At 36.2% G+C, this 27,028-nt stretch overlaps 1 protein-coding gene across 1 annotated transcript in view; it reads right to left on the bottom strand.

The window, feature by feature from the left end:
• The window catches only part of TRHDE (thyrotropin releasing hormone degrading enzyme), a 330,613-nt gene that overhangs the window by 62,230 nt on the left and 241,355 nt on the right, over positions 1-27,028 (bottom strand). Inside the window, exons 8-9 of the mRNA XM_053465546.1 lie at positions 5,340-5,405; positions 4,992-5,179 (exon numbers count right to left, since the gene is read on the bottom strand). Of these exons, the coding sequence (XP_053321521.1) occupies positions 4,992-5,179; positions 5,340-5,405 (254 nt within the window). The remainder of the gene's footprint in view (positions 1-4,991; positions 5,180-5,339; positions 5,406-27,028) is intronic.

The following is a 27,028-nucleotide window of genomic DNA, read 5'->3' as shown; positions in this document are numbered from 1 at the left end:
GAAGAGGACATGGTCTAACTAGAGGGTCAGAGGCTTATATGTAATGTAAGGAAGTTCTACTTTACTCAGAAGGTAGTAGATAAATGGAACAGTTTCCCAGTAGACGTGGTGGAGGCTAAAACAGTGAGGTAATTTAAACAGTCATGGGACATAGACATAAAGTTTTGCTTGCTATAGGACCTGAACAAAGGCTGATACATAAGGAAAAATGGCCAGACTAGATGAGCCTTCTTATCTGCCGTCAAATTCTGTGTTTCTGTGTTTGGAGGACAGGGAGGCAAATGCTTCTTTGATGTAAAGATTGTGGCCACAAACTTTTATTTTACCTTCAAATTCTCATACAGCTACATTTAATGTGTTTTTATACATCCATTTCTGTGAATGTGTTTTGGATAAGAGTAGATAGTATAAATTGGACATTTTAGTTTCGAAAGTTTTTTTTTTTTTTGGAAAGCACCAACTAGCAGGCATCCATGCAAGCATTTTAGACTTCCTTTTCAAGTTGGAGTTGCAATCAACATATACGTAATTTGGTCCTACAGCCTGGACGGCACCCCTTTTTTGGTCCTTGACCCTAGGAATTAAACTAGGTTGCATTATGAATGATCCAATTATGAATAAAACAAAAGTTCCTTAGACATGTACTTCCTTTCCATTATTGACAGGTGGACGTCCCAAATATCTTATGGTCAGCTCTTTATCCACTGCCTTGTGTCTGTTACAAGATAGGGAATATAATCATGTCACCAACTCTAAATAGTAATTGAAATTACAGATCCACAAAGCAGTTACTGCAGCCATGATCTCTGAAGAGATCGGAAGTTTAGCACTGGACAGCAAAAATCGTTGTTCATTTGAATTGGAAGAATTGGCCTCAAATGTCAACCTGAGCATATACCATATGAAGTAGTAATGTGAGACAGGCACATTCTTACTCTTATGTCTTCCAGGACAATTTTGTTGTTGAACTACTCAAAGACATGGTCCTTTTTTAGGAATCTAACTGGCATATTTTGAAAAAAAATAATCTTCAAAAGCATGTGCATTTGAAAGTTTGGTTGACACAGGATCTGGTACAGTCTCAACAAACGTAAGCGATCAAAGGGCTTAGGAGTTGAAGTCACAGTTTATCAAATTCACAGTCTGCTACAGAAAATTAAAAGAAGATACATTGGTTATAAATTATGAACGCTGAGAAATGTTATATCCAGCTAAATATTATAAAACTATATTCTGTTAAATTGTACAAAATTAAAGTGCGAACATGCATTTGCATGCACAGAAGGAAGCAACAACATAAATAGCATTTCAAGAGAGGCATGATTTAATTCCCAAAAAGTTTTATTTTATATGTAAAGTGAAAACAAAAAATAAGAAACAAATTATTCAGTTGTTAGCATTTTTATTTCTGCAGCAATCTATCCATATTGTAGCATTACAATTGAACGATTTACATAGTAAGTCTAATGGTTTGCTTTCGACTAGATACACAAGCCTTAACTTCATTTATTAGTGGGATACATGAGTAAACAATTCAAGAGGAAGACATCTAAGACTGCCATATTGTGTACTAAAATAAGATTCTCCGGTGATTGATACAAAGTTTGTTTTTGGAGACAGAACCCCGGGGAGACCACAGCAGGTACCTCTTTTTTCCAGAAGCCCAATGGAAGCATCCTATTGCCTGTTCATTTGCCTGGTATCATTTGTATTTCTGTAGATATGTTATATCAAGGTCTGCAGTTATGATGTGTATTGCCTTATCATTGTGCACACCAATGGATTATTTTAGAAAAGGATAAAGGATGACTGAACAAGCTGCATAATGTTGATCTTACATTATGAGCCCAGAGCCACTTAGGCTACATATATTAGCAAAGTGATCACATTATAGATTCGGAGGTGGTGTATTAAGAACAGTTGTACATCTAAATATAGGGGAAAAGTGTTAAAATGAGTTCCATTACTGTGCCCATTCAATTGAAGTAAAAGTTTTATCTCTCATTAGGCCGCCAGACATTATTTATACCTAAACAAATGCTAATATGTGTTATGGCCTGCTTATATGTTATAGATCACATGTGTCGTTTACTTGTAAGAAAAAATAGTTATTAAATGCCAAACCACATGTGAATACTGTAGTGCAATCTTGTATAGTTTTATCAATACAAAAAGATCTATACAGTTAGGACTTTGTTATCAACTGTGTAACACATAATTCAGCTGACTGATCTTAACAGCACTCAACTGACAACTCAAGAAAATAAAGTTTTGCAGTGAAAAGAACGTGGCTAGTCTTCTATAATAGTTGGATGTGTGAGACATTTCACTACGTTAACTGCATTATGCAAGGCCAAATCTTCCTCCGGGGAAGGTTGTCAGGGTTAACTGAGCTGCATAGTTAAATCAATGCTTAGTGCGTAGTTACCTTATTTTGATGACATTTTATTTTAAATCGCTGATGTACTCATAGTTTAGTCAACAATTCCATGATTTTACTTATTAATAATATATTTTCTCTATAGCCCTCTAAAATCTCTTAAGAAGAGGAGACATGCATATTGGATCAGGGGTTTAATGGAAATAACATTTTATTTTAGTTGAGCAACATTGAACAATATGGAACATATTAGAAAATATACAAGTTGTAGATTAGACCGAACTCAGGCTTTTTTTATGTACCTTCAAGAAAACTGGAAGAAGCACAATACAAAGTTAAACAGCTTTACTGTTCTGTGTAAAATGTATATTTCAGGTAACTCAAGATTTCTCAGCATATGGAACTATTTTCAAAAAAGTGTGAATGTTACAAAATGTTCTTTCACATTCAAGGAGTTTGCATTTTAGTTGTCTTTATCCTTTAAGGTATGAAGGCTTTTATCCTAAAATCTGTTGATATATTATTATATAGTTAAAAAAAATGAAACCTCCAAATTTGCTAAGCATCATGTTTGATTAAATAAATTAACTATTCTAATATGAAGCGTGTCACACCTTTTATAAGCTGAAATATATAGTGGGACATGTTACTCAAAGTCCTTGTGGTACATTTATTTATGCTAATTAAATACAACTGAAATATGAAATACTGAGATTAAAAACAAGCGAAGTAATTTATCTCAGGTAATAGAATCTTAACAGCTTTAAAAATGCGTTTCTCTTTCAGTTATTATGAGCTATTGGTGGAATTTTAGGTCAACATGAATATATTACTTGTCTGAGTCTATGATTGGGAATCACTAAACATTCTACTTTATGAATATATGATGTGGTCAAATATGAACGACCCCTTTTATGGGTTAGTTCAACAATTATTTTTTTAAAGTCTTTACACAAGGGAATTTGAAGTAGGATACCTTATTAGAATCATATTCTCTGCTGCCTTGTTGACAGTCTATCACATTTTTGCAAGTAGCTGAAAATATAGTTTGTACAGATGATGTTATTGGGGAATTTGAACCTCTGAACTCTAGCCCTTGCTTTGCTGCTTAGACACAGATGTCCTGTTAACATGATGTAGTGAAACATCCACTATATTAACTGTCTTTCATCTTTAGAAGAACACTTCATATATACTAACCCAGTTCAAATAAAAAGAGCCAAAAATGGCTCTTTTGACCACCAAAAAATATTTTTTTTAATCACCAATACTCATACAAAAATAATTACTATTCGTCATCAATGGAGAACAAAAACAAATTGATTCACAGTGGTGAATAAACACCTACTCATAGCAAAAAGTCTTAATAATTGTCAATATACATTATCAGGGTATGTATGACAAAGTGCAGAAAAAAATATACAGAAATGTTTTGTGATACAGACAATTTATCATGAACACGCTGTTACCCACTAGACTTTTGCATTAGAATTCTTACAAATTGCAATATAAACAAAATGTTCCAATTTCATCAATTCAAACAAGGAGGGACCTCAACGAAACAAACAAATTATCTCCAAATCTTTTACCTTCTCTGCTGACCACTTTTGTGTCTCTGTCTCTGTGCTGTGTGGCTCTGCTTCTTGTATTGCATCTTCTTGTCCTTTTGTATTTTTCTTCTGTCTTCTTTCTTCATATGTTGCTCCAAAAAAGTATTTGTTTTTCATCTACTTCTCCATTGACAATGGAACATGACCTTCGGTGAACCTCCACAAAATGGCAGACCTTCTGGGCAAATCCTCTCCCCCGATTGGTGAAATGTGGAGATGGTATGCCCAGAAGCTCCACAAAAATGAGGTTTTGTCTCATTAGGATACATAGGTCCAACATAGGGGTTTATTAAGCCAATCTTACCATATAATTAATCATGAAATAATAATAACAATAAAGTAATTAGTGACAGAGCTCAAAAATAAAGTTATTTCAAGTACTTAGGATTCTTGAGAACTTACACCATCCGTGAAACAAATGCTTTGGGATGTATATCTTCTTATTTATTGATTTGTTTTGTTTTGTGTTTTTTGAATGCTGTCACTAATTACCTTTGTTATTTCACATTACTTTTGGGGTAACTTTAGAGTTTTACCCTCAGTGATTCAGCAGCGTTTGTTCTGTGCTTCACCTAAAGTCACATATTTAATAATAATAATAATAATATGGCCCCATCAACTCAGAGGGGTATTATTCTTCTTTCCTGCAGACATTAAATCATTAAATGTTTTATCTCTCTGCTACTTACAGAAGGGAGAGATAATTAAAGTGATTCATTTTACTTTAGCCACTTTCACTTTACACCTGATTATTACACATTCTTTGTATCATTTACATCCAGACAAACTTAATTAGAGTTCAATATTCAGTCCTGTCTTTCACATAATCACTAAAAGGCACCACCTTTTGGTCAATATAACAAGAATATAAGATAATAACAGGCAGTGGGCAGTGGGCTAAAATATTTGACCCAGAGCAGCCCAGAGGACTATTGTTTCCTGATCCCCTTGCCAGCTCTCCTGACAAATCAAATTATATAAGATAACTTTTAAGCATTTACCTCTTATTTGTGAGCTCTGAGTCTCTGATAGTTGCATCCATATTGTATAAGAAGTGTTCCTGAGTAATTGTTATTCCATCCTCTACTGTTTCATTCCTTAGGATGGTTATCACAGGATAGCCCATCTGAAGTGTCCACTGGTCCATCACTCGCTGGATATTCACAGATTTACCTTCATTCTTCAGGGCCTTAATATTAAACAATATAATAATATAACATATTATATATAATATGTGAAGCTTATATACTACAGATCTGAGCTATACATGCATTCAAAAATAATAAAGCGCACAGAAAAATGAAAATATTTATGGAAAACTTAAATTATATATAGTATATCTCTATTACCTTGGAGAGTGTGTTCCACAAATCATTTCTTGCTGCATTCCCATACTTGTGAGTCGTTAAGTAGTCCTAAAGAACAAATATAGGTTAAAAATAATAATAAAAATCAGCTACATAACTTTAAAATAATAAAATAATATAAAACCAAGAGCTATAGCATAATATCTTTAAAACATGACATCTATATTGAGAAATGTTAACATATAAGATTTGCATAGAAAAATAGAATGAAGTCCATACTTTTTATTTGGTCAACAGAGAAGAAGATGTAAAGTTATGTAAACTTTCATATTCCATCTGAAGAGACGTTTGAGGTCCCGAAAGATGATGTAACTTTACATTTCTTTCTATGTCGGCCCTATAATAAGTATCTACATCTAAAGACTACATTTTCTTTGGGGCAATAAGAGCAACATCCATGTTTATTATGGTAAACTAAAAAGTGCAGCTATTTCAAGGATAAAATAATACAACTTGTTGTTTCTTTCTAAAGACGATAACGATAACCTCCCTACCTCTTGTATGCACATATTATTCTCTCTTCATGTTGCACCAACTAAATATTTTTTTCAAGTACATATATGGTAATTACATGATACATCATGGGTAGCTTTTATGACATAATTTTGGTTACAATGCACTTTTTATACGAATGATATGTAGCAATGTGTCTCTATGTAGCTATCATAAAATGTATTTAAAAATTTTGAATTATTTCAAAATCAATCATAAAGTGACATTCTCAAAAGAACATTACCATGTGTAGTAGTTTTTGTTTTATCATGACTTCTACGGATCTATACTAGACTAAATGTCTAGTTCTTTTGCCTTTTTCTGTTTCTTACCTCGGTTTGTGTTTCGCAATAATGAGATGTCTTGGCGTATCTGTTTGATAATTACTATAAGAAGTACTTACATGGCTGATTTGCCTGGGGTGCCTGAATCAGAAGGTCTCTAGCAGTGGCATATTTGTAGGGATACAGGTCTAAATTAGTGTCAGCCTTTGGATTGCTTTACTATGGGCAAATTACTCTATTGGGCTCCAAATCATTCTTTCATCCCTTGATATACACCTATTCCAGGAGGTCATAATGTGGTCATAATATGGTCATAATGTTTTGAGTGAAAACAGCAGAAAATGTGTAATAAGGGTATGGAAGGAGGGTTAAACAGTATTTTTGTATGGGTACTATTTGGTCATGAACCGGCCCTGAAACTCTGTTACGTACTAGACACAGATATTGTCATTGGCCTACACCAGCTTCTTGGACCCCTGGTCCCAGTCTGCCCAATATGCCTACAGACTTTACAATGCCATCACTGTAATGTTCACCACAATTACTGCCAGAGATCAAGTACCCACACTACTAACAACATTGGATAAAATGCAGCTACACAAACTCTGTACAGAATGCTGAATTTCTATCTTACACTCTTCTGACATTTAATTTCAAATAAATGTCACAAATGTGTAACTCATTCAGAGACAAGTAGTTCTTCATATTCAGAATATATGTAGATTTAGTACACTAAATCCAGCTATAGGTCAAAAACTGACTCAGGTCTCACTGAATGTAATAAAGTTGTGAAAACGCAGAATATTTTCAATGATTTTTATATTGATCGTACACTCATATCTTAATAACTTTAATTATAATTGGGCCCAGTCCAATGGTACCTGCTCTTACTCTATTAACAGAACCCAAGACATAACTACTATAAACACTTAAGGTAATTGTGTACCCAGGGCAGCAGCCCTTTTTGCTCAGCATTGAAAACAATCCTATATAGTAGCCATGACAGTGATACTTCCAATAATAATTATTAATAATTTTACTAATTTGCCATTTGATACATTACAAAGTATATGAATTAAAATCATTTCAACTAGCAAGAACCATCATTATTTGTTATATTCTTCTACTTTATGTCTGTACCATTAAGAACAAGCTATGAAACACAGAACATTGATTTACCCTGTTGCAATTGTAATAACTCTGTGCAATTTGGTCATCAACCTCAGGCTGCTTTGCAGAAGAAACTGTCTCAAGAGAGGGAAAGCAATGAAAAAACAATACAATCTTCATAGAACCAGTTTGTGCATCTGCAAAGGGCAAACCTACTGACTCTAACAGAACAAAAGATATCCCCAAGTGGTATTAGATGTGGACTGCTAAGGCACTAAAAAGAATCCGGTCTGTTTTCACATTATTCCTGAGGCTAGTTGAGGCATCAGTGGCACAAATACCTGTGATATTTAATTAAAGTATTTACAACACACTACAATTTTAAATGCCAGACACATACTACTACTCACATTCTGGGCAATAATGTAACAGTACTCTGGTGGGAAATCTATTTTTAAAGGGAAAACAATAGATATTAGACTTGTGCATATGGACCAAAAATGATTCGGACACATTTCTTTTTTTTTTGTCCATTAAGAAACAAAATTTGTTGACCCCCCCCTTTGCTCACGCTTTCTCATGCTCGTTCGAACTTTCTCATACTCTCATTCACTCTCTCACTCTCAGTATTAGCTTCATTAATCAAGCCTCCCAGAGCACTTCTTCAAAATGGCGGAGCCCCTACCCACACCCTCTTCCTGGATTGGAGGATTGGGGAGAGGCTGTTCCTGTGGTATGCGCAGTGGCCCTGCCCCTTTTGCAGATGTATTATTATTATTAAACTGCTTATTCCACACTAAAATAAAATTGGGCAGTATTTATATAATTTATGAAATGACCATCCATAACAATTGAATCAAAATCCTATTGTGTAATAAAAGTAGGCACAATAAAATCACAAAAAGAGATATTTTATCCATTCTTAACTTGGCAATGAATAAAGGAATATAGTATCAAACAAATTGCACAACTTTAAAATGTCTTGTATTTTGCAGTTTTTCATAGTTCAAAATAATTGGTATCCAGGAGGCATATTTTTGACATGCAAATTGTTCAATACGATAAAAGATTTAGCTTTTGCCATCAAACTTAAAGAGGCAACATGCAACTACTCCCACTTAATCACAGGTTACATACGTGAAATGAGAACAGTTACTATGTTAAATGTCATTGGTGGCTTTAACATAATAACAATACACTTGTGTTTCCTCTTCTTTCCTTCTTCTTTGTATTTTGTAATGAACAGCATTTGAGGACAAATGGTTTAACCTTTCTTATTTACTGGAGCCATTGTTTAAAATGTTCAGGTTTTCAGGACTGGTTTACACAGATATAGAGATGAATTCAATAACATATGTTAATCCATCACAAGCAACTGAATAACAATCCTACCACATATTGGAATGAAAAAACTAGGATATAAAGAGATACTGGCATTACAATAGGATTTTTAAAAGTGTAGCTGCAACTAGGCATCAGTTCTGGAATACCCCTGCAAAGGTAGCAACCAATGTTCTCCTGTTCTCCCTTTCTAGTGTATTACGGAAGAGAGATCTATGTCTGTTGGCAAAGATCACTCTACCAACTACAACTGGTTCAATGGACTGCACAGTTGACAATTTCCCAGGTCTGGTTAAATGGTTAAACCACAACTGAGCCTCCACCCACAGCCTCTACCCAAAGTAAAAAGAATGGTGCAGATGGTGTGTCTATGATGTCCCCGCCAGACAAATACACAAACCAAATAAGCAAGGATCGCTTGCTCGCAGGTATTAGATGCAGGTTTCAGCTTAAATATTGCTGTTCCATACCATCTTTCCATAAAGATAAGGTGGCAGGAATAATGAAAAGGAAGTTATCATCCTTTATAGCAAATCTAGATATAGATTAAAAAACATTTTAATGATTTAAAATTGTTGAACATTACTTTTCAGGTCATTATAGATGCCCATATTTGTTTGCCCTTTGCTTACTCTATCCAGTGTCATTCTATTGGAGTTTGCACTAGTAAACATTATTCACAATTTCACCACAACTGAATTTTCCACTAAAATATTTCTTTTCCAGGACATTTTTATGTTTCTACACTGTCTTTTAAGGAAATGCATTTTGGGTTACATTATAACCCCACATGAAGAACTCCCTATAACGAGCCCTTATTCTAGAACAAAGAGTTTCTGAGAAATGAATGGTACTGCACAGCTGCATTAAAACCTAAAGTTGTTACAATTTTAAACAAATTAATTCCTAATTGTTTTAGTTACACCCATGAGTGTGGTCACTTATGGACCATAAAACGGACATATTAGTGTGAAAGACTTACAAGGACAAAGTAGGAAGATGAAGTAGGATTTACACTATGCTACATCTGCTCCCAGTGTGCACATCTGCACTCTAGAAGCATCCTTTGTTCTAAATGATAGATATACAGAAATTACTTTAGGATACAACAAAATTGCTTCTGATGTGGCAACCCTAATAAAATATAGCCTACTTACTGTCTCTTTTCTGGATCATGGAAAAAACAGCATTGCCATCAGAGTCACAGTTAGTTGTAATACAAAATGTCAATCTCCATGAAAAAATTAAGGACATAAATGCCACTTACAAGATTTAAATTGTCACAAGGGACATAGAAAAAGAAGAGCAGCTGCAGTACAGAAATCAACAAAACACATTGGCTTTCTTAAATCCTTTTAAAATAAAGAAAGCCCAAAATATATAAAGAATCTAGTGTATAACTGATGAAAATTCAAATTTTATCTACTGAAATGTGGATAAATGTTCCCAAATACTTACAATTCTTCAAGGTGTTATAAATGGTTCCCAGAGATTTGGTAGCTATGTGTCCACCAATATGTGAGATGATTCACACTCATGACTCAATATTGTATCCATGTTTGTGGAGCAGAGAAGTAATTTGGGGAAAAATATTGCAATTAGTTTACTTACTTATTAAAATAAAAGCTGTATCAAAAAATGTTTGGGCTCCAGGTTTCATTACTGAAAAAAACACTACCATCAAAAATATCTGACCTTTGGATACACTATGACAAGCATGTGTGTGACCATCAGAGGGCAATGATTAGTAAGCCTCTGAGGTTTTTATAGAGCATAGGAGGAAAAAAGGCATCAAATTTGTATTTGGTGCAAAAATTCAAACAGAGTGACATCACTCTGTTCAGGACGTGCAACCGCTGCTTATATGTAAATCCAAGCTCCAAGTAAATACCGTATTTGCTCGATTATAAGACGACCCTGATTATAAGACGACCCCCCAAAATCTAAATATTAATTTAGGAAAAAAAACAAAAAGCCTGAATATAAGACTACCCTATAGGAAAAAAAGTTTTACTAGTAAATATTAATTCATGTAAACAATGTTTTCATATTTAATAAAAGCTATGATTGAGAAAAATATATATATTTTTTTATTTCCTTTTATTTGCCAACCTGCCCCCCCTAGTTATGCACATCTGCCCCCAAGGTTGCCACTCTGCCCCCAGAAATGCCTTAATCCCCCTTTATTTTCCACTCTGCCCCATGATGTGCCTTTTAACCCTCTATATGCCACTCTGCCTCCAGAAATGTCTTATGCCCTCCTATATGCCACTCTGCCCCATGAAATGCCTTTTAACCCCCCATATGCCAGAGTGGCATATAGGGGGTTAAAGGGCATTTCTGGAGGTAAATAACTGCTAACAGCAATCAAACTCCTATCAAGCCAAGGTAGCCAGTACATGCTGGAACCTGGGGATGATAGGAGTTTGAGTACAGCCTCCCTATGCCATGCTACCACCCCCCCCCTTACACATCCATGCTATCACACACACACTCATTCACAAACATTTAAATACTCATTAATTCCATTAATCACACATACACACACTCAAACCCCCCACCCCCTTACCTGAACTGCAGATCTCCCACTCGCAGACTTCTGCAGGGGCCCGGCTGTGCGAGCAACTTCTCTGGCCCCGCCCCCAGAGGAAGGAGGGGGAGGCAGAATTATGTGACACTCTGCTAGCTTCCTGCTGCTAATAGAAGAGACGCTGCGGTAAGCAGCCTGGCCCCAGCAGACATTTTTTTGAGGTCTAATTAGAAGACGACCTCGATTATAAGACGAGGGGTATTTTTCAGAGCATTTGCTCTGAAAAAAACCTCGTCTTATAATCGAGCAAATACGGTATATGATGTTACATTCTCTACAAATGCCACTTTCTCATCCTTGTAGAGAATAATGCTTCAATAACATGTAGAAAGAAAGCATTGTTCTTTGAAATTCACTACACATTGGCGAGGTGTTTTTATGTAACGCATCACTACCTTAACATGAAAATCGCTTCAAGCTACTTGGTCGGCACGTTAAATGGATGCTGCTCAAACAAAATCTTACCAAGCAGAAGAGGCCTTGATATTCTTCTTGATTTTTTTTACGATACAAGCCATGTGATGCAATGAGATAATGTTGGGAGGAAAATGCTATGATTTATGGATTTTTTTCCTGATGATCTTAATATGCTATAATACTTAATTACATGTTAAAATATTTTATTACTTTACATAATTGAAAATGTGACTTATGCAGACAGAAGTTGTTTCTGATATTTTTCATGACAAGCACTATAAACAATATTTTAATGACATATTTCAAATATGTTTAACAGTGGTGATTGTATTTGACAGCTTTTGTATTAATAAGTGCACATGTATATTTTAAAACATGGTCTACTTAGAGGGGAACATACACTAGAACAAAAGCTTTAAGGTTTAATGCTAGAAGTGCTTAGCTGCCATTTTCTCTGTTCACCAGAAATATAAAAAAATTATATTTCCCTTCGCCGTATCTCTTATCTTGACCCTAAGGCAAAATGTACCCTACTTTAACTTAGATATTGAGAGAACCAAATTATGTGAATTTATGCTATGATTCATCAACATGGAAATGTTCCCAAAACAAAATAGCATAAGGTTCTCTGACAATGGTTGGACATTTCTTATTTCCACATAATTTATTTAAAACTTTGTAGCTATGTCTTTTGATCACTATTTACTTTTGTTTTCTTTGTACTCCAGGTCATATTTTATTTAAGCTTCCAATACTGCGGCATCTACTGACATCTTCTGTGAGGAAAAGTGACAATAAGCACATTCCTAAGCCTCTTCCCATCCTTACTTATCCAGTCACCCATTTTTTAGAAACCTAGTTTTTTTGTTTTGCAAAAAAAACGTACAGTTTCGTGGAGTAACAAGAGACCTCTATTATGTAATCTACTGATAAAAGGTACCATAATAAAGGGAAAAGTTGTATGATCCATAACCAACAGAATAAGGAACAAGGAAACATAGGCTTCCCAATTAAATGTAAGAAAATATCTATCACAATCATACATATATTCTTAAATATTAAACATTCCAATGAACATTTACATTTTGCTACATTTTTTAAAACAAAATGTAAAATACACAAAAAGACGCCATCCTGCTTTATACAGAAAAACTTCTGCATTTCAGTTTCTCCCATGGATCAATTTGAGGCATAAAGCCAGAAGAATATTCCAATGTATTGATTTATTACATCGTTTGTTGGCTTAATTTATCACCCATTGGACTGACCTCCTGATATTCCCAATAGCCAACATTCTACCTAATAGTCAAGACACTTCCACAGTGGTAACATGGTTGCATTGATATTCTTAAAAAATGTTGTTCTTTAATATACTGGTTACTTTCCTAAAATACAATAATATCTGTTTTTGTTTTGTATTTTTAGACATAATCAGATGAAAATTTTTTATCAAAATATTTAATAGAGTCATATGGTACAGACAAGTGTTGTTTTTGCCAAAGTGTAATAAGACTAGCTTACCTGTCTGCATGAGAGTGATAGTAAATAATTTCTTTTTTTTTTTGTCCAGTGAGACTATAAATAAGATATGCAATAAAGAATAACTTGCAGTGACCCTAGAAGCAGCTGTCATATTGAAACACATGTTGGGTACAATGGCTGGTATGTAGTGTGGAGAATCAATCAAACTACCCAGTGCACAGTGGTATTCATCATACTGACTGATGTCATCTGAACTTAAAACATGAAAATCTGGAACATCTCCTACTGTTAAATACTAAGAGAAGAAAAAGACGCACTATTGTTAATAAAAATAACCTACCTACAGAGTAAAACCTTGAAACATATATAATTAATTCCCAATAGTTTTGCCGTTAAATAAAGTACATGCTTATTGATAATATCTCTAAAAAAATCTTTATAATATATATATATATATATATATATACACACACACATACACTATAATATATACATATGTCTAAAAATATAAATATGTTTTTTACAACAAAATAAAAATACAAAACAATAATACAATAACACTTGCAGAATATCAATGCAGCCGTGTTACCACTGTAGAAGTATTTTGACAATTAGGTAGAGCGTTGGTTACTGGGAATAACAGGAGGTCAGTCCAATATATGAGTGATAAAATAAAAACGAACAAACAATGTAATAAATAAGTACCTGTGAGAGGAGATTTATGAAGCATATTAGAGAACTATGGATCGACAGAAGACCTACAGCAACACTAACAGAGAAACAGCTCTCGTCGCTTCGATGGGGATATATATTTGAAGTAGTTGAAATTGTTAGTCTTGCACTCTGAGTGGTCCTTGTCCAGCTCAGCACCTGATGTCTTTGCCATGCCTGTCCTCATGCCCCCCAGCTCCCCTCTGATCCTCTCAGTCTCTTACTCCTATTCTGCTCTGACCCACTCGCTCCAACGCCTCTCTGTTTGGGGCCATCCCTCCTGTGCTCTGACCCTCCACCTCACTCCTCCTCACCCTCTCCAGCTCCCCTCTGATCATTCCAGCCCCTTCGCTCTGACCCACTCCCTCCAGCACTACTCTGCTCTGCCCCCTCCATTGTGATCCATCCCCTCTGCTCTGACCTGCCCTGTCCCACTCCCTCTCCTCTGATTTTGTAATGAATAATTAAATCCTTAAGTGTAGTCGCCTTCATTTAATTAACGTTAGATTATCAATTTAATTTGTACTTCTTAGTGGCACTTTTTGATATTTTAGGGCGGTTGTGTCTCTACAGTTATGAGAGTGGTAGTGAGATTAGTAGTGAGAGAATCAAGTGATGACACATATGGCAGCCTCACATATAGTGAGAAATATACGTATATTTCAAAGAAAATCAAAAGCATGTCCTAAGTGATCAAGGAGAGGAAGGATGAGATGAGGAAAATAAATAATTAAAATAATGTAGATAATGACATTATACGTGAGTTGAGGAGGAGAGGGGGAGAGAGAAGAAGGGGAGGGGGGAATAGATAGAAGGGACGAAGGAAGAAAGAGAAAAAGAGGAATGAGAAATAGAAAGAGAGGAGAAGGAGAGTGTGAACAGGGGAGAAAGAGAGATAACAGGGTGAGAAACTGTATGAACAACGGAGAGAAGAGGAGAGACAACAGAAGAAACAAAAAAAAAGATGAGAGATTTGGGTAGAAAGAAGGGGGGAAGACACAAAAGGAAGTAGATTTTGGCCATGTAATTTCAATGGAAGGCACATTATGACTTATAATGCACAAAAGTACCCCTTCTTGTCTTGAATAAGAACTGTGGTTGGTATATTGTCTACTGGCATAGAAAAAAAGTTATCTCAAACTGTGCGAAAACAATCTTCATGCCCATGGTTAATTATCTGAAAATTTGCTTACTGAAGTGTAACAATATAGATGTAAAAATAGCAAATAATATTAGAAAAAGTGCCCTTCATGTAAACGGAAGTGCCTTTACCCTTGATCTTTTTTAGACCATACATTTTTTCTAGCAGACACAGATTTATTATAATGCAGGTAAGAATTTTTTTAGTACTACTGTGGATTAAAATGAACCTTAATGCTAGGTCATGTTTCCTAAAATGTACACACGGCCAATGCGCTTTCTTGCAAGATTCCACAATGAAACTGACCCAGAGAGATTTCTAGTTATCAGGGGTCCCTATGAACTGCAGACTTCATGGCTACAGTTCAGTAAGACAGTAACTCTTGTTAAATTTGATCTCTGAAGTACACTGATACCTTATATAAGAAAATTTATAGAACATAGATTTTGTCAAAACGCAAAGCTTTTTCTTACTACTAGACTTGTACATTCGTTTTTCATACAAACCTTTTGTGTTTCATGCATGTATAATCAATGAACGGTATTCTCTGTTCTAAGCAGGCTGTGGAAACCAATTACCTTAAGAGCCTTCTAAGCAACAGGCTGCTATAAGACACAGTAATAAGTGTTTAAGTACAAAGGATGATACATCAGTGTTTAATAAGATTATCCTAAAGGCTTTTTTAATTAGTATCAAATTCTTTTAAAAAATAATAATAATAAAAAAATTATATATATATATATATATATATATATATATATATATATATATATATATATTGACTTTTGTGATCAAAAAGATCCCATCAAGTACATCACTGTATCAAAAGATTGGATTTATGTTCATATCTGCCATACACAATTACATTTTTAGTATAATAAGCATACATGCCAGTTAATAGACATATCCCAGAGGAGAATTCTAACACTTTGGCCAATAACAAATTATGGATAATTTAAAATTTTGATAGTAGACTTGTGCATTCCGATCTGTACGCATTTCAATTTTAATAATAATTGAACAATTTTAATACTTTGCCAATTTTGTCAATTTGTAGGAATGTCGGAAAACGAGGAAGGACCCCAACAAACAAACAAAAGGAAAGCAAAGAGTTCAGAATTTTGTTGTTCACACTTTCACTCATGCTCTCTCATGCTCACTCTCAATGTCTCCCTACCTTTTCCGGAGCTCCGCTACTTTTCTTGACCCTTTTTGTTCTTCTGTCTTCTTTCTACCTCCCTTTCTCCATGAACTTGGCCTCCTGGTGAGCTTATGCAAAAGGGCAGTAAACTTCCGCAAAACTTGGAACAGTGGCCATTATTCCTAGGAGTGGCTGGCAACCAGAATTCCTCCAAGAGGGCATCGACAACTCATCCAGGAGGCTAGACAGTCCAGTCAGTGTTCATGATTCCAAATTCACACACTTTCAAGAGGAGAATGTGCCTGCGGCAACTACACCGCTTGTGTGAGTTCAGCCTGGTAGATAAAAGGTTCGCATTCAGCGTACCCACAGTTGTACGGGATAGTCACTCCAACACAGTATACAGTGTGCCCAACCTGCATGTTCGCTTAGTCAGGGGTAAAATTCCTTGCTGAAGCTGACGTGCAGATCAGTGATACAGACGTTGGTCTCGCACGAGTGGTGTAGGTGCAGCGTGGATGTTTTCCCCTTCGGGAAGGCCTTCTCCTTTGTTTTAGTTTGCTTTGTTGGGACCCCCTCCTTGTTTTCAGACATTCTTAAAATATATCACCAAGTACACTATGAATATAAATACTTACAGAAGGTGCTTCAACTACTTGACCCATGCACTTCATATTATCATTTAGGCACTGTGTATTAACCATTCAAGACATGGAGACAAATTGGATTTATAATTGTCCACGGCATTTATTTACGAAATGCCGCGACATTGTTTACTACACCAAATTTAACAGTATTATAGAAATTTACACATCCTAAATTCCGAATTTAAAACTGAACCGATCATAACTTAATTGTCCTACTGACGACCGACAGCACCGCCAAATACCACCGGTTAATAAAACTCAGGACACGATGGGTCGGGGCAATAAACTCCTTGAATGTAGAAAAACCATATGAGCATCGCTCTAACATCTATCATCTAACCTACAACAGGAATGTATGCCCATACCATGCCCTTATGGCAACCAACTAGATCAAGGTATAAAAAACATCTGTATCACTCCGCAAGATCCCAACATTCAATGCAGCATTCCTACGCTGAACACCTAGACTTGGGGAGGGAGGGCGGGAATCTTCTCTTCTCTGTATATCAGTTGAAATAATAAATATGGTTATGTTCAGATACATTTGTACAGTATATTTTCCTGCCAAAATAAATCCCACCCAGCGCATAACTGAGTAGCTGACCGATGTTTGACCCCAATCCTCCCCCAGTTGCTTCCTGAGTGCATGGCTGGATCATGTAACCCCTTCACCTATACGGCTCCTGGTCTCTCTTTAACCTCACGGAGGCTAATTGCAAAAAGACAAGACTCAACCTTTTTCTTCTATGAAGACCTGAAAAGCATAGTACTGAATACAATGACATAGTTTAACAAAACTGGGCTTCTTTTTGCTCCAATACCTCTAGACCTGGGGATGCTAATGCTCTCATATTTTTGGTTGATGTTCCTGCTCAAACACCACACTGAGCTGACTGTTTATGGCAATGCTAATGAAGTGGTGCTTGTACAATGAAAACCCTTTCTTGCATTGATTCCACTAGTCAGAGAATCATGCATGATTGAGACCACGAGGCTGTATGATAAAGAGTCAGTGTGTTCGAGTTAAGATAAGAGCTAAAACAAAAAAAAGACGCATCTTATTTTAATAGGCTGTGGCTACTTAATCAAGTTTAGTAATGTCCCATAATGCAGGGGGATGCAGTAAATCGGTAGTTATTAACATGTAAAAAATAAATAAATACCCGTCCAGGAAAAAAAATTGCAGATGTAACCGACCCTAGCTAGAATACATTCACTTGACTAATATGTAGAAAATAGTATGTAAAATAAGACAATTTTACATATTTTAATGAGATACATTTGATGAGATTATTCAAATGCCTAATGTAAGCTAGTAATTTGGAACCTGTATCTATTAGAGTCTATTATGAACTGAAAAGAAGGGAAAGCAGTATAAAGAGATTGAGTTGATTTCTGAGATGTGATGGTTTAACTGGATGTGGACATAGTGTGTTTTTGAGTTACCTGAAGGGTAGTTGTTTGTTAATGGTCGTGTCAGGTTGTGTGTAGTCTGTATATTTTTCTTTGTGTTTGGCGAGAGAATGTAACATGGAACGCAAATGTTTGTGGAGGCGTTGTGAGCAGAGGGGCAAATGTAACAGGAGCCAGGGTGGAGGAAATGAGATAGGCAGATTATATCAATTTGTTATCAGTTAAACTTCTTTAAGTAATGTATTCAGACAAACCTGGGATGTGACTGCTCACAAATGTCTTACTCTCCAAGAGCTATACAAATTTTAGTACTTTAAATAGCAATATGGTGCTTTTTAAAATGGCGCTGGTATAGTGATATGCACTTTGTTTCAGAAAAGTTAATTGATGAATTGTTTGTTTTTTTAATTTCCTTTCAAATACCGCCATTTCAGTTGATAAGCTCAATTGCACAATGGAACTGATTGAACATAGTCAAATTAACCTTATTTGTATTAGATTAGCTACATTATTTAGCTAAAAACTACCTTAAGGGAAAGTTTACAAATATTGTTTTCTTTATCATACCCAATATAACTTAAATGGAATGCATTCTAGATGTTGCCTGTGGTGGTAATTATTTAACTAAATCACTCCCAAAACTTTTATTCTTTTAGTCATGTGTCTAAAGTCTAAAGTTTTGTATTGATACGATTTTATTTAATTATACGTAGAATGAAAAAATATGTGCATTTTCATGAGATACATGCTCTAAGCAATGTTCCTGGTTTACCAAAATCTACATGACTATCTGTCATCGACCTGGATATGTTATTAACTTTTATATCATAACAGAACGTGGTACAAAATTAACATATTTGTCGACTGCTTAAGGTATATCCTGTCTCCTATGTAATTGTAAACATGTCATTAAAACCATATATATTCAAAGAAGCTTGCCACCTTCTCTCCTACCATCCTCAAGCAAAATCCTAATGAAACTACGTGCCATGCCCACCGGCAGGATCAACATCATATTACCCTCACTACAATCAATTTACTCAAGCAGTCCAATGGAGCCCAGCTGTCTGATCACAATGTGATTAGTAAAATAAATGTAAAAAAATTAAAAATAGCTAAAAAAAATTTTAAAAAATGGTAACATGTAAAAATAATTTCCCACTAATTTCACCATCAGGGGAACCTTCCAGTTCCATAAAATGTTTTTAAAAAAATGCCAAAAAAATAAAATATATTTATTGTATTTTATTATATATATATATATATATTTTTATATATTATTGAGCACGCTGAATTGGCCAGGCTCAAAGATGTACCAAATAGGGCATGGGCAGTGGATCACCAAATGTCAAAGTTCAACATTGAAAAATGTGCATGCCCCAAATGTTGCCTTTTTGCCCCAAAACAGTCAGACAAACACATGCATGGGTGGTATCACTATACTCAGGAGATGCTACTGATGTCGTGTGACAGTGACATATACCAGGACCTGTTAATTCATACATGAAGTAAAATGCGTGTGGAAAAAAAGACACAAAAAATGACTACCACAAAGTTTGACAAAGACTGGTGATAGAATTAGTGCATGGAAAGAGTTAAAATACTAGCATTTGAAATACCCTGGGGTGTCTAGTCTTCAAAAATATATGGTTGATTCAAAGATACCCGAAATAGCACATGGGGGAAGAATTACCAGATTTACCTGACCCCGGCTTGCCTTTTGGCATACGCGGCTGGATCACGGTTTGCCTTAATTTTTACAAAGTGTTCTGCACTTTACCTTTGGTGTCCGCCTGGTTCCTGGTCCCTAGAAACAGACTTAAACATACTCTTCTACCACTAGGAGAATAAATTGAATTAACTGGTTTGGATTCTACTGGATTTATGGGTTTTGTCACAGGGTAGCAAACAAAATACAAGCCAAGGATAGAGTAATTGTAGTTATTTGCAGAAATCCCATCGAAACAGATACCACACAATAGAGTTTTCCTCACATTAAGTTAAAGCAATCCTGTATCAATAGGTTGAGTATATTGCTTATACTTGTGCTGCACCGTTAGTAGTAATTAGTTATTCAGCTCAATTTATTTTTCGGCTTACAGGCTTTGGCATCAAAATTGTCACACAAATTTGGGGATCTGTATCCAGTATTTAGTGTCATAATGAATTCTGGTCTACTATCCATTATCTACAGAAAAATGAATAGAAAAGTAGTTTTATCGATTCCCAGTTGATTATGTTTTGAAGTACTCTATTCATAATTGATCAGAAAAATGCCAAGAACTGGACAAGTTTTCTGAGGCACATTAACTTATCTATGAGCTGCATTTGCCTAGGCTCTATCTCCTCAGTAGAAAACAGTAAGATCTCCAGAATCAAAGACCAAAAGACCGGCCACAGGATCCTACAAATCCGTTTTTTTATACAACGGTTAATTTTATTGATTTCAATTAAAAAGTACTTTTTCCCCATGTATATAGCAAGAAGAAAGGAAATTTACGTACCGATGTTTTTGTAATGGATCATGAAGGTTTAATGGGAATAATTTTGTAGTACTTGCACTTAATAGACTTTATTTATGTAATGATCAATTCTATTGATTTAAATCAAATGTATTATTACCTTTTTTATTTTCTCTATTATAAATCAACTTTTCGCATAAAAAGAAATCCAGCCCAGATGGGGTTAATGTTGTAAATGTCTATTTTAGCTGGAAATGGCTGATTTTTAATGGAATATCTTCATAGGTGTATAGAGACCCTTTATCACTCCCATCACTCCTGTGTTCCAGTGGCACATTGTGTTCGTTTAAAAGACTAATTGATCATCAGAAAACACTTTTGTAATTATGTTACAGCCAGAAATGTCCTTGATTTCCATGAAAACAGCCCCAAACTTTTGAATAGTAGTATTTATAAAGATAATCTATGGTGCAATAAGAAGTAATTTCTCTGATGTGATTTACAAAGGTTTCAAGGGGAAAAACATGGCATTTTATAGATCTTTGAAATTTCTCTTACTTTTTTATTTTTATGTATAGTTGTACAATGCGCAGTTAGTGAATATGTTGTGATGAGAGGCAATTTCTTTGATGTGACCTATGAAGTTCTAAAGGAAAAGCATGCTGCATTTTATAAATCTTGATGTTGAGGTGGTTCAAGAAATTGAACTGTGGTTAAATTGTTACACTTGCACTTATCATCATAGATTTAAGTCATGTAATGTATATTTCTATTGTTTATAATGAAATGTTTCATTCCTCCCCATAAATATTTGCACACCTATGAAATACAGAGGAAGGAAATTCACATAATAATACTTTTGATATGGATTACAAAGGTATAATGGAGACTAGTTTGCTACACTTGCACTTTATAGATTTTATCTAGGCGATACTTAACTTTATTGATCTTAATCAAATGTATTTTCTCCTTTTCTTCTTCTGTTATGATTACTTTTTCGACCTCTCCCAAACAACATTTACCTACATGATTAGATTTGTCTAACTTGACATTTAGATAGGTTGATCGGTTATTTTTATATGTTTTTGTTTAATGTATGCAATTGACTCATCAACTTTACACTCTGTAATGGAATGAACGAGAGCTGGGAGAGGAATTTTTAGATTTAGATAGATGCCTCTTATATGTGTCAACTCACAGAACACATAGATATTGCCTTCATTTAAGAAACTCATTGGAAGCATTACATACATTATGGAGATATTGCAAATTCCCTTACATAGGGAGTTGTGGTGTTGCATTGATAATTTCAGAGGTGTGGGTAGTAGGTTTTTTATTGATTTGTAAACGTAATGATACTATATACACTTTGGTAAACGTCTATGCTCCATTGAAGCAGGTAGGTATCTTGTTTGTTGCAAACTGTGTCTCCTGCACACAAAGAATGGTAGCTTTCATTTTGGTAGCTTGTTCAAATAACATTTGTCTTTGTAAGGTGAGTTAAGACTTTTAACATTAAGTGACATAATCTTCAGAGCCATCTGTTACCAAGGTGTGTTTGCTTATGAGTGAAAGATGCGGATGGCTGAAGCATTACAGAGTGATCTGGCTTGTGGGCAGATTGGACAGATTGGCACACTGACGTCAGCTGCCGTCGGTCCCGTTGACGTTAATGGGAGTTCCCGCTGTCGTCGGGGGCGAGGAGCAAGGCGTGTCAAGAAGCAGAGAGACTCGGAGAGTTCCCAGGTATGCTCATAACCATATGCGATGGGGGAGGTATTAAGCATGAGGAGACTCTCATTAGGTATAAGAACCTCACCCGAGGATGTAAATAGGAAACTGTAATCTTGTCAGGTCACCCTGAATATAATTACAAAAAGTTATAAAACTAAAATTACACGTCCCTCAAAGTGTTTATTTTTTGCTTTTATTTCCCTCCCTTTCTCTTCACACTATGAGTTAAGCAACATGTCTAATTAAGCATGAAATAGTGAGCTCTCAGTAACATCTAATGATATTTCCCACCTCAAGTTTGGTGCAATTTTGGGTGTATCACAAAGAAGCAGTGCACTGTATAAACGTACATGAACATATTACAAAATAGTCTACGGATGGTATCTTTTCTGAATAAACATAACAAACGCCTAGCTATTAATGTAATGCTTGCTTTCAAAATGTCCTTGGCAAGATTTTGGAAGAAACATGATATTGCTTCTTGCAAAAGTGAATGTACACTGCGCCTAATGTCTAGATTAGCCACAGTTCCCTCCGGTGTCTCAACCAGCAAAAAAGCAATAAACCTAAACAAGTGAGTTGTGTGCTTATTACACCAATGTGCAAAAAAGATTAAAACTTGGCCCCTTCATTCTCATAACGTAGGATCCATATACATGAAACAAAATATACATATATATATAGTGCAATATGTTTAAATCAAATAAAGTGCTACAATGATTTGAGATAATGTTCACTCACTGCTCATAGAATGTGCTTATGGAGACCCTTACTTACTTACAGCCACCTTAAGCGCATTCTATGAGCTCATTTATTTATGTATATGGATCCTATTTTATAAGAAAGCTCATTTATTTATGTATATGGATCCTATTTTATAAGAATAAAGGCTCCAAGATATTCCTTCTTGGCTTGAAATAAAAACTCAGATTTTCAACCTAATTCTGAAAAGTATTTTTAATAACAATTCAGCTGACTCAACATTATATTGTGAGATATGGACACCAAAAGAATCAAATCTTAAATCATTATTTACATTTTTCCCGTGAGTAATAATCTATGTGGTAAGATATATATATATATATCCCTCTCACTGCCAATCGCATAATTGATAAAAATTTACTTAATCATGCATGCTTTTTGGTGCTTGTCTCACTTTTGTAACATTAAAATATGTGTTTTTGCAATATATATATATATATATATTTTTAAGTAAAAAAAAAACTCAAGTCCTACTTAGTCCATGGTCTTGGCTTACAAAGCCTTATGCTTACCCCATACATGTTTAAATGCCATCATGGTATCAACCTTTACCACTTATGGAAAGTTCTTCCACTTTTCATCCACTTTCTAAGTGTGGTAAAAATTCCTTACATTACTTCTAAGGCCCTGACCCTCTAACCATCTTTCCTAACATTTATCTTTTTTTAAAATATGCTTCCCTCTCTTACTTTGTTGCATCCTTGTATGTATTGACATGTTTAGATTACATCTGTTCTCTCTCTTCTCTCCTTCAAGCTATTGTCACAAGCAGGGATGCCAGGTCAGGCTGGAGTCATGTTGCCGTGATGGTTAGAGTCTAACTATTGTCATCTGTCTGCAGATATCTTAGGCTTTATCCTAGGCACCATGGATAGGAAACATTTGGTACAAAGTCCATGGGCAGAGGCTGGTGACAGGAAACCATGGCAAAAAAGGCCTCTGTGCAAGATTCTCGTAAGCAATCCTTTTCTTTAACATGGTTCCATGTTTTCCGGTGGGCCGGGCGGTCCAGGGCCGGATTGACGTAGGGGCTGATGGAGCTGCAGCTCCAGGCCCCTACCTTAAAATAGGCCCTGTCAGGACCGGACTGACTGGGCCTATACGGCCGTTCTTAACGCAGGGCAAAAGGGGCACCTACCCCTTAAGCCCGCAGCAAATGCGACCGGGGCCGTCACTCTAGGGGGCCTGGGCAGCCCCCACGATCAATTCCGCATGGGCCAGCTACTTACCTGGTAGACACGCACAAGCAGCGTCTCTTCTACTGCCAGGGGGACCCAGGAATCTAACGGAGTCACGTTACGTATGTCACGTACGTCACATGACCCTGCTGCGCATCCCTTGTGCAGTAGAACAGGTTGTTTGCGGAGGTCTGCGAGTGGCACGTACATCTTCAGTTCAGGTAAGGGGGTGAGGGAGGCTGTATGAAGGAGTATGTGAGATTGAGTGAGTGAGTGAGTGAGTGAGTGAATTAATGAATGAATGAGTATCTGTGAAGGAGTGAGTGAATGAATGTTTGTGAATGAATATATGTAAATGAGTATCTGAATGAGGGAATTAATGAGTATCAATGTATGAATGAATATCTGAATAAGTGAATGATTATCTGTGAATAAGGGAATAAATATTTGTGAACGAGTGAATGAATATGTGTGTGTGTGATAGCATGGATGTGTAAGGGGGGGCAAAGATGACACAGGTAGGCTGTTTTGGTGGCAAAGATGCCACAAGTAGGCTGTTTTGGTGGCAAAGATGCCACAGGCAAGCAGTTTTGGGGGAAAGATGCCACAGGCAGGCTGTTTTGGTGGCAAAGATGCCACAGGCAAGCAGTTTTGGGGGAAAGATGCCACAAGCAGGCTGTTTTGGGGGCAAAGATGGCAAGTCATATTCTTCCAATCTGGGTCCTAGGCAGGTCTGGGTGCCAGACCTGATTTGATACTAAAGGGGGGGTGGCTGGCATAAATACACAATGTGGGGCTGGTTGGGGCAATACGCAAGGGTGTGGGGGCATTAATTCACAAGCGGGTGCTGGCTGGGGCATCACATCAATCAATACTAAAGTGGGGCTGTCTGGTGGGATAAATATACAATATTCGGCTGGCTGGGGGCATAAATACACAATGGGGGGCTCTCTGGAGTGCACAAATACACGTGGGGGCTGGAGGCATCAATACAATAAGAGGGCCAGCTGTGGCCATCACATAAATCAATACCAAAGGAAAACCCTCCAAATGCAGGTGTCAGTGTGGCAGAGCCTGTCCTGTTGTGTGTGTATGGGTGTCGGTGTGGCAGAGCCTGTCCTGTTGTGTGTGTTTGGGTGTCAGTGTGGCAGAGCCTGTCCTGGTGTGTGTGTCTGGGTGGCAGAGCCTGTCCTGGTGTGTTTGTTTGGGTGTCGGTGTGGCAGAGTCTGTCCTTGTGTGTGTGTCTGGGTGGCAGAGCCTGTCCTGGTGTGTATTTAGTCATCTGTTTTCTGGCCCTTTACTTTCTGTAGGAATAACTTTTTACTTATCCAGCGATAAAAGGCCCTCCTGAATTTGTAGTCACTTCAGAGGACAAAACATTCTAGGCCCAGAAATCAGTGAGAGCAAAAGTAAAGGTATTGTGTTATTTACTCTATTTCAACCTGTGTATCTTATTAAAAAGGATTAGTGGCACTAAATTGTGGCATTAGGGGTCCCGTGTATGACGACTTTTTTTTAGTCACATTGCTGCGGAACCTCTCAAATTAAACCAGCTACCCTAAGCATGAGGGGTTGCAAGGATCTCCATATTTCTGTGTCACTTACGCCAATTATGCAATTAGAAGCCTTGATATACTGGGGTTTCTCTCAGTTTCCTTTACCACAATGTTTTTTCCTGGCTAAGATCTGTATATGTGATTTTTGCTTTGAAGTGCTGATTCCATGTTTTGACCTGGCCTCAGAGTTTAAATTAAAGTTTTGTCTCATCCCCCCAATTTCATGCATTTGCTCTTACCCATTTAGACCCAGCTTAGACTCTATTTGATTATGATCCTGTTTGTCCTTTCTGGGTTTTTTTCTTGGCTATTTGATTCACCAGTACTTTACCCTGGCCTAGACTTTTATCATTTATCCGGGCCTTTCTGTAAAGTGTTCTGATTCCTACTATGAATGACTTTGGGTAGCCTGACCTCGACTCTACCAGTCTATGTGGTGCCTCCACTTTCAGTCAGCTTGCCATGGTCTGCCCTGTCAGGTAAAGACATTGATTGTCTTGTCGGTTCAGATTATTTAGTATTTTAGTATGTTAAGACCTTTTTTTAATGTTAGATATGTTTCAAATCTTGCTCTAATTTTAAGTTTCAATTTATATATATATATGTGTCCCTGGTGTTGTATTGTAATAGAACAGTTGAATATAATCCTGGGTTTTGAGATAAAAGGACACTACAGAGCTGATTTATTATCAATCAAGGGTCTGGAAAAGATTACACATAGTATCTGGAACAGTAACTTGGGAAATGGATTACTTAAGAAAGAAAATCAATAGGTTTTCTACTTTACTGGGAAACTATAGCTATAATTTAAACCTCTTGTAATTCCACAAATAGATATGTAGATATTTTGCACCCTGACACACCATTAGATATCATTATGTATGTCTTATTTTTGTAGTAGCCTTGAAAAAATCTTTCCAGTTTACTCTTTGAAATTTCATACTGAATGGCAAGCATACATGTCATTTAATGCTTCAGCATACCAAGACATTTTGGACAATGCTATGCTTCCAACTTTGTGGGAACAGTTTGGGGAAGGATCTTTTCATTTCCAGCATGACTGTGCCTCTGTGGACAAAACAAGGTCCTTAAAGTCATGGTTGGATTAGTTTGGTGTGGAAGAATTTGGCCTGCACAACCCCATCGAATTTGGCCTGCACAACCCCATCGAATTTGGCCTGCACAACCCCATCGAATTTGGCCTGCACAA

Source organism: Spea bombifrons, chromosome 4 (assembly GCF_027358695.1).
Source record: "Spea bombifrons isolate aSpeBom1 chromosome 4, aSpeBom1.2.pri, whole genome shotgun sequence".
NCBI classification, from domain to species: Eukaryota; Metazoa; Chordata; class Amphibia; order Anura; family Pelobatidae; genus Spea; species Spea bombifrons.
The sequence above is the reverse complement of the archived record's forward strand: the minus strand, read 5'-3'. Positions and strand labels throughout refer to the sequence as shown.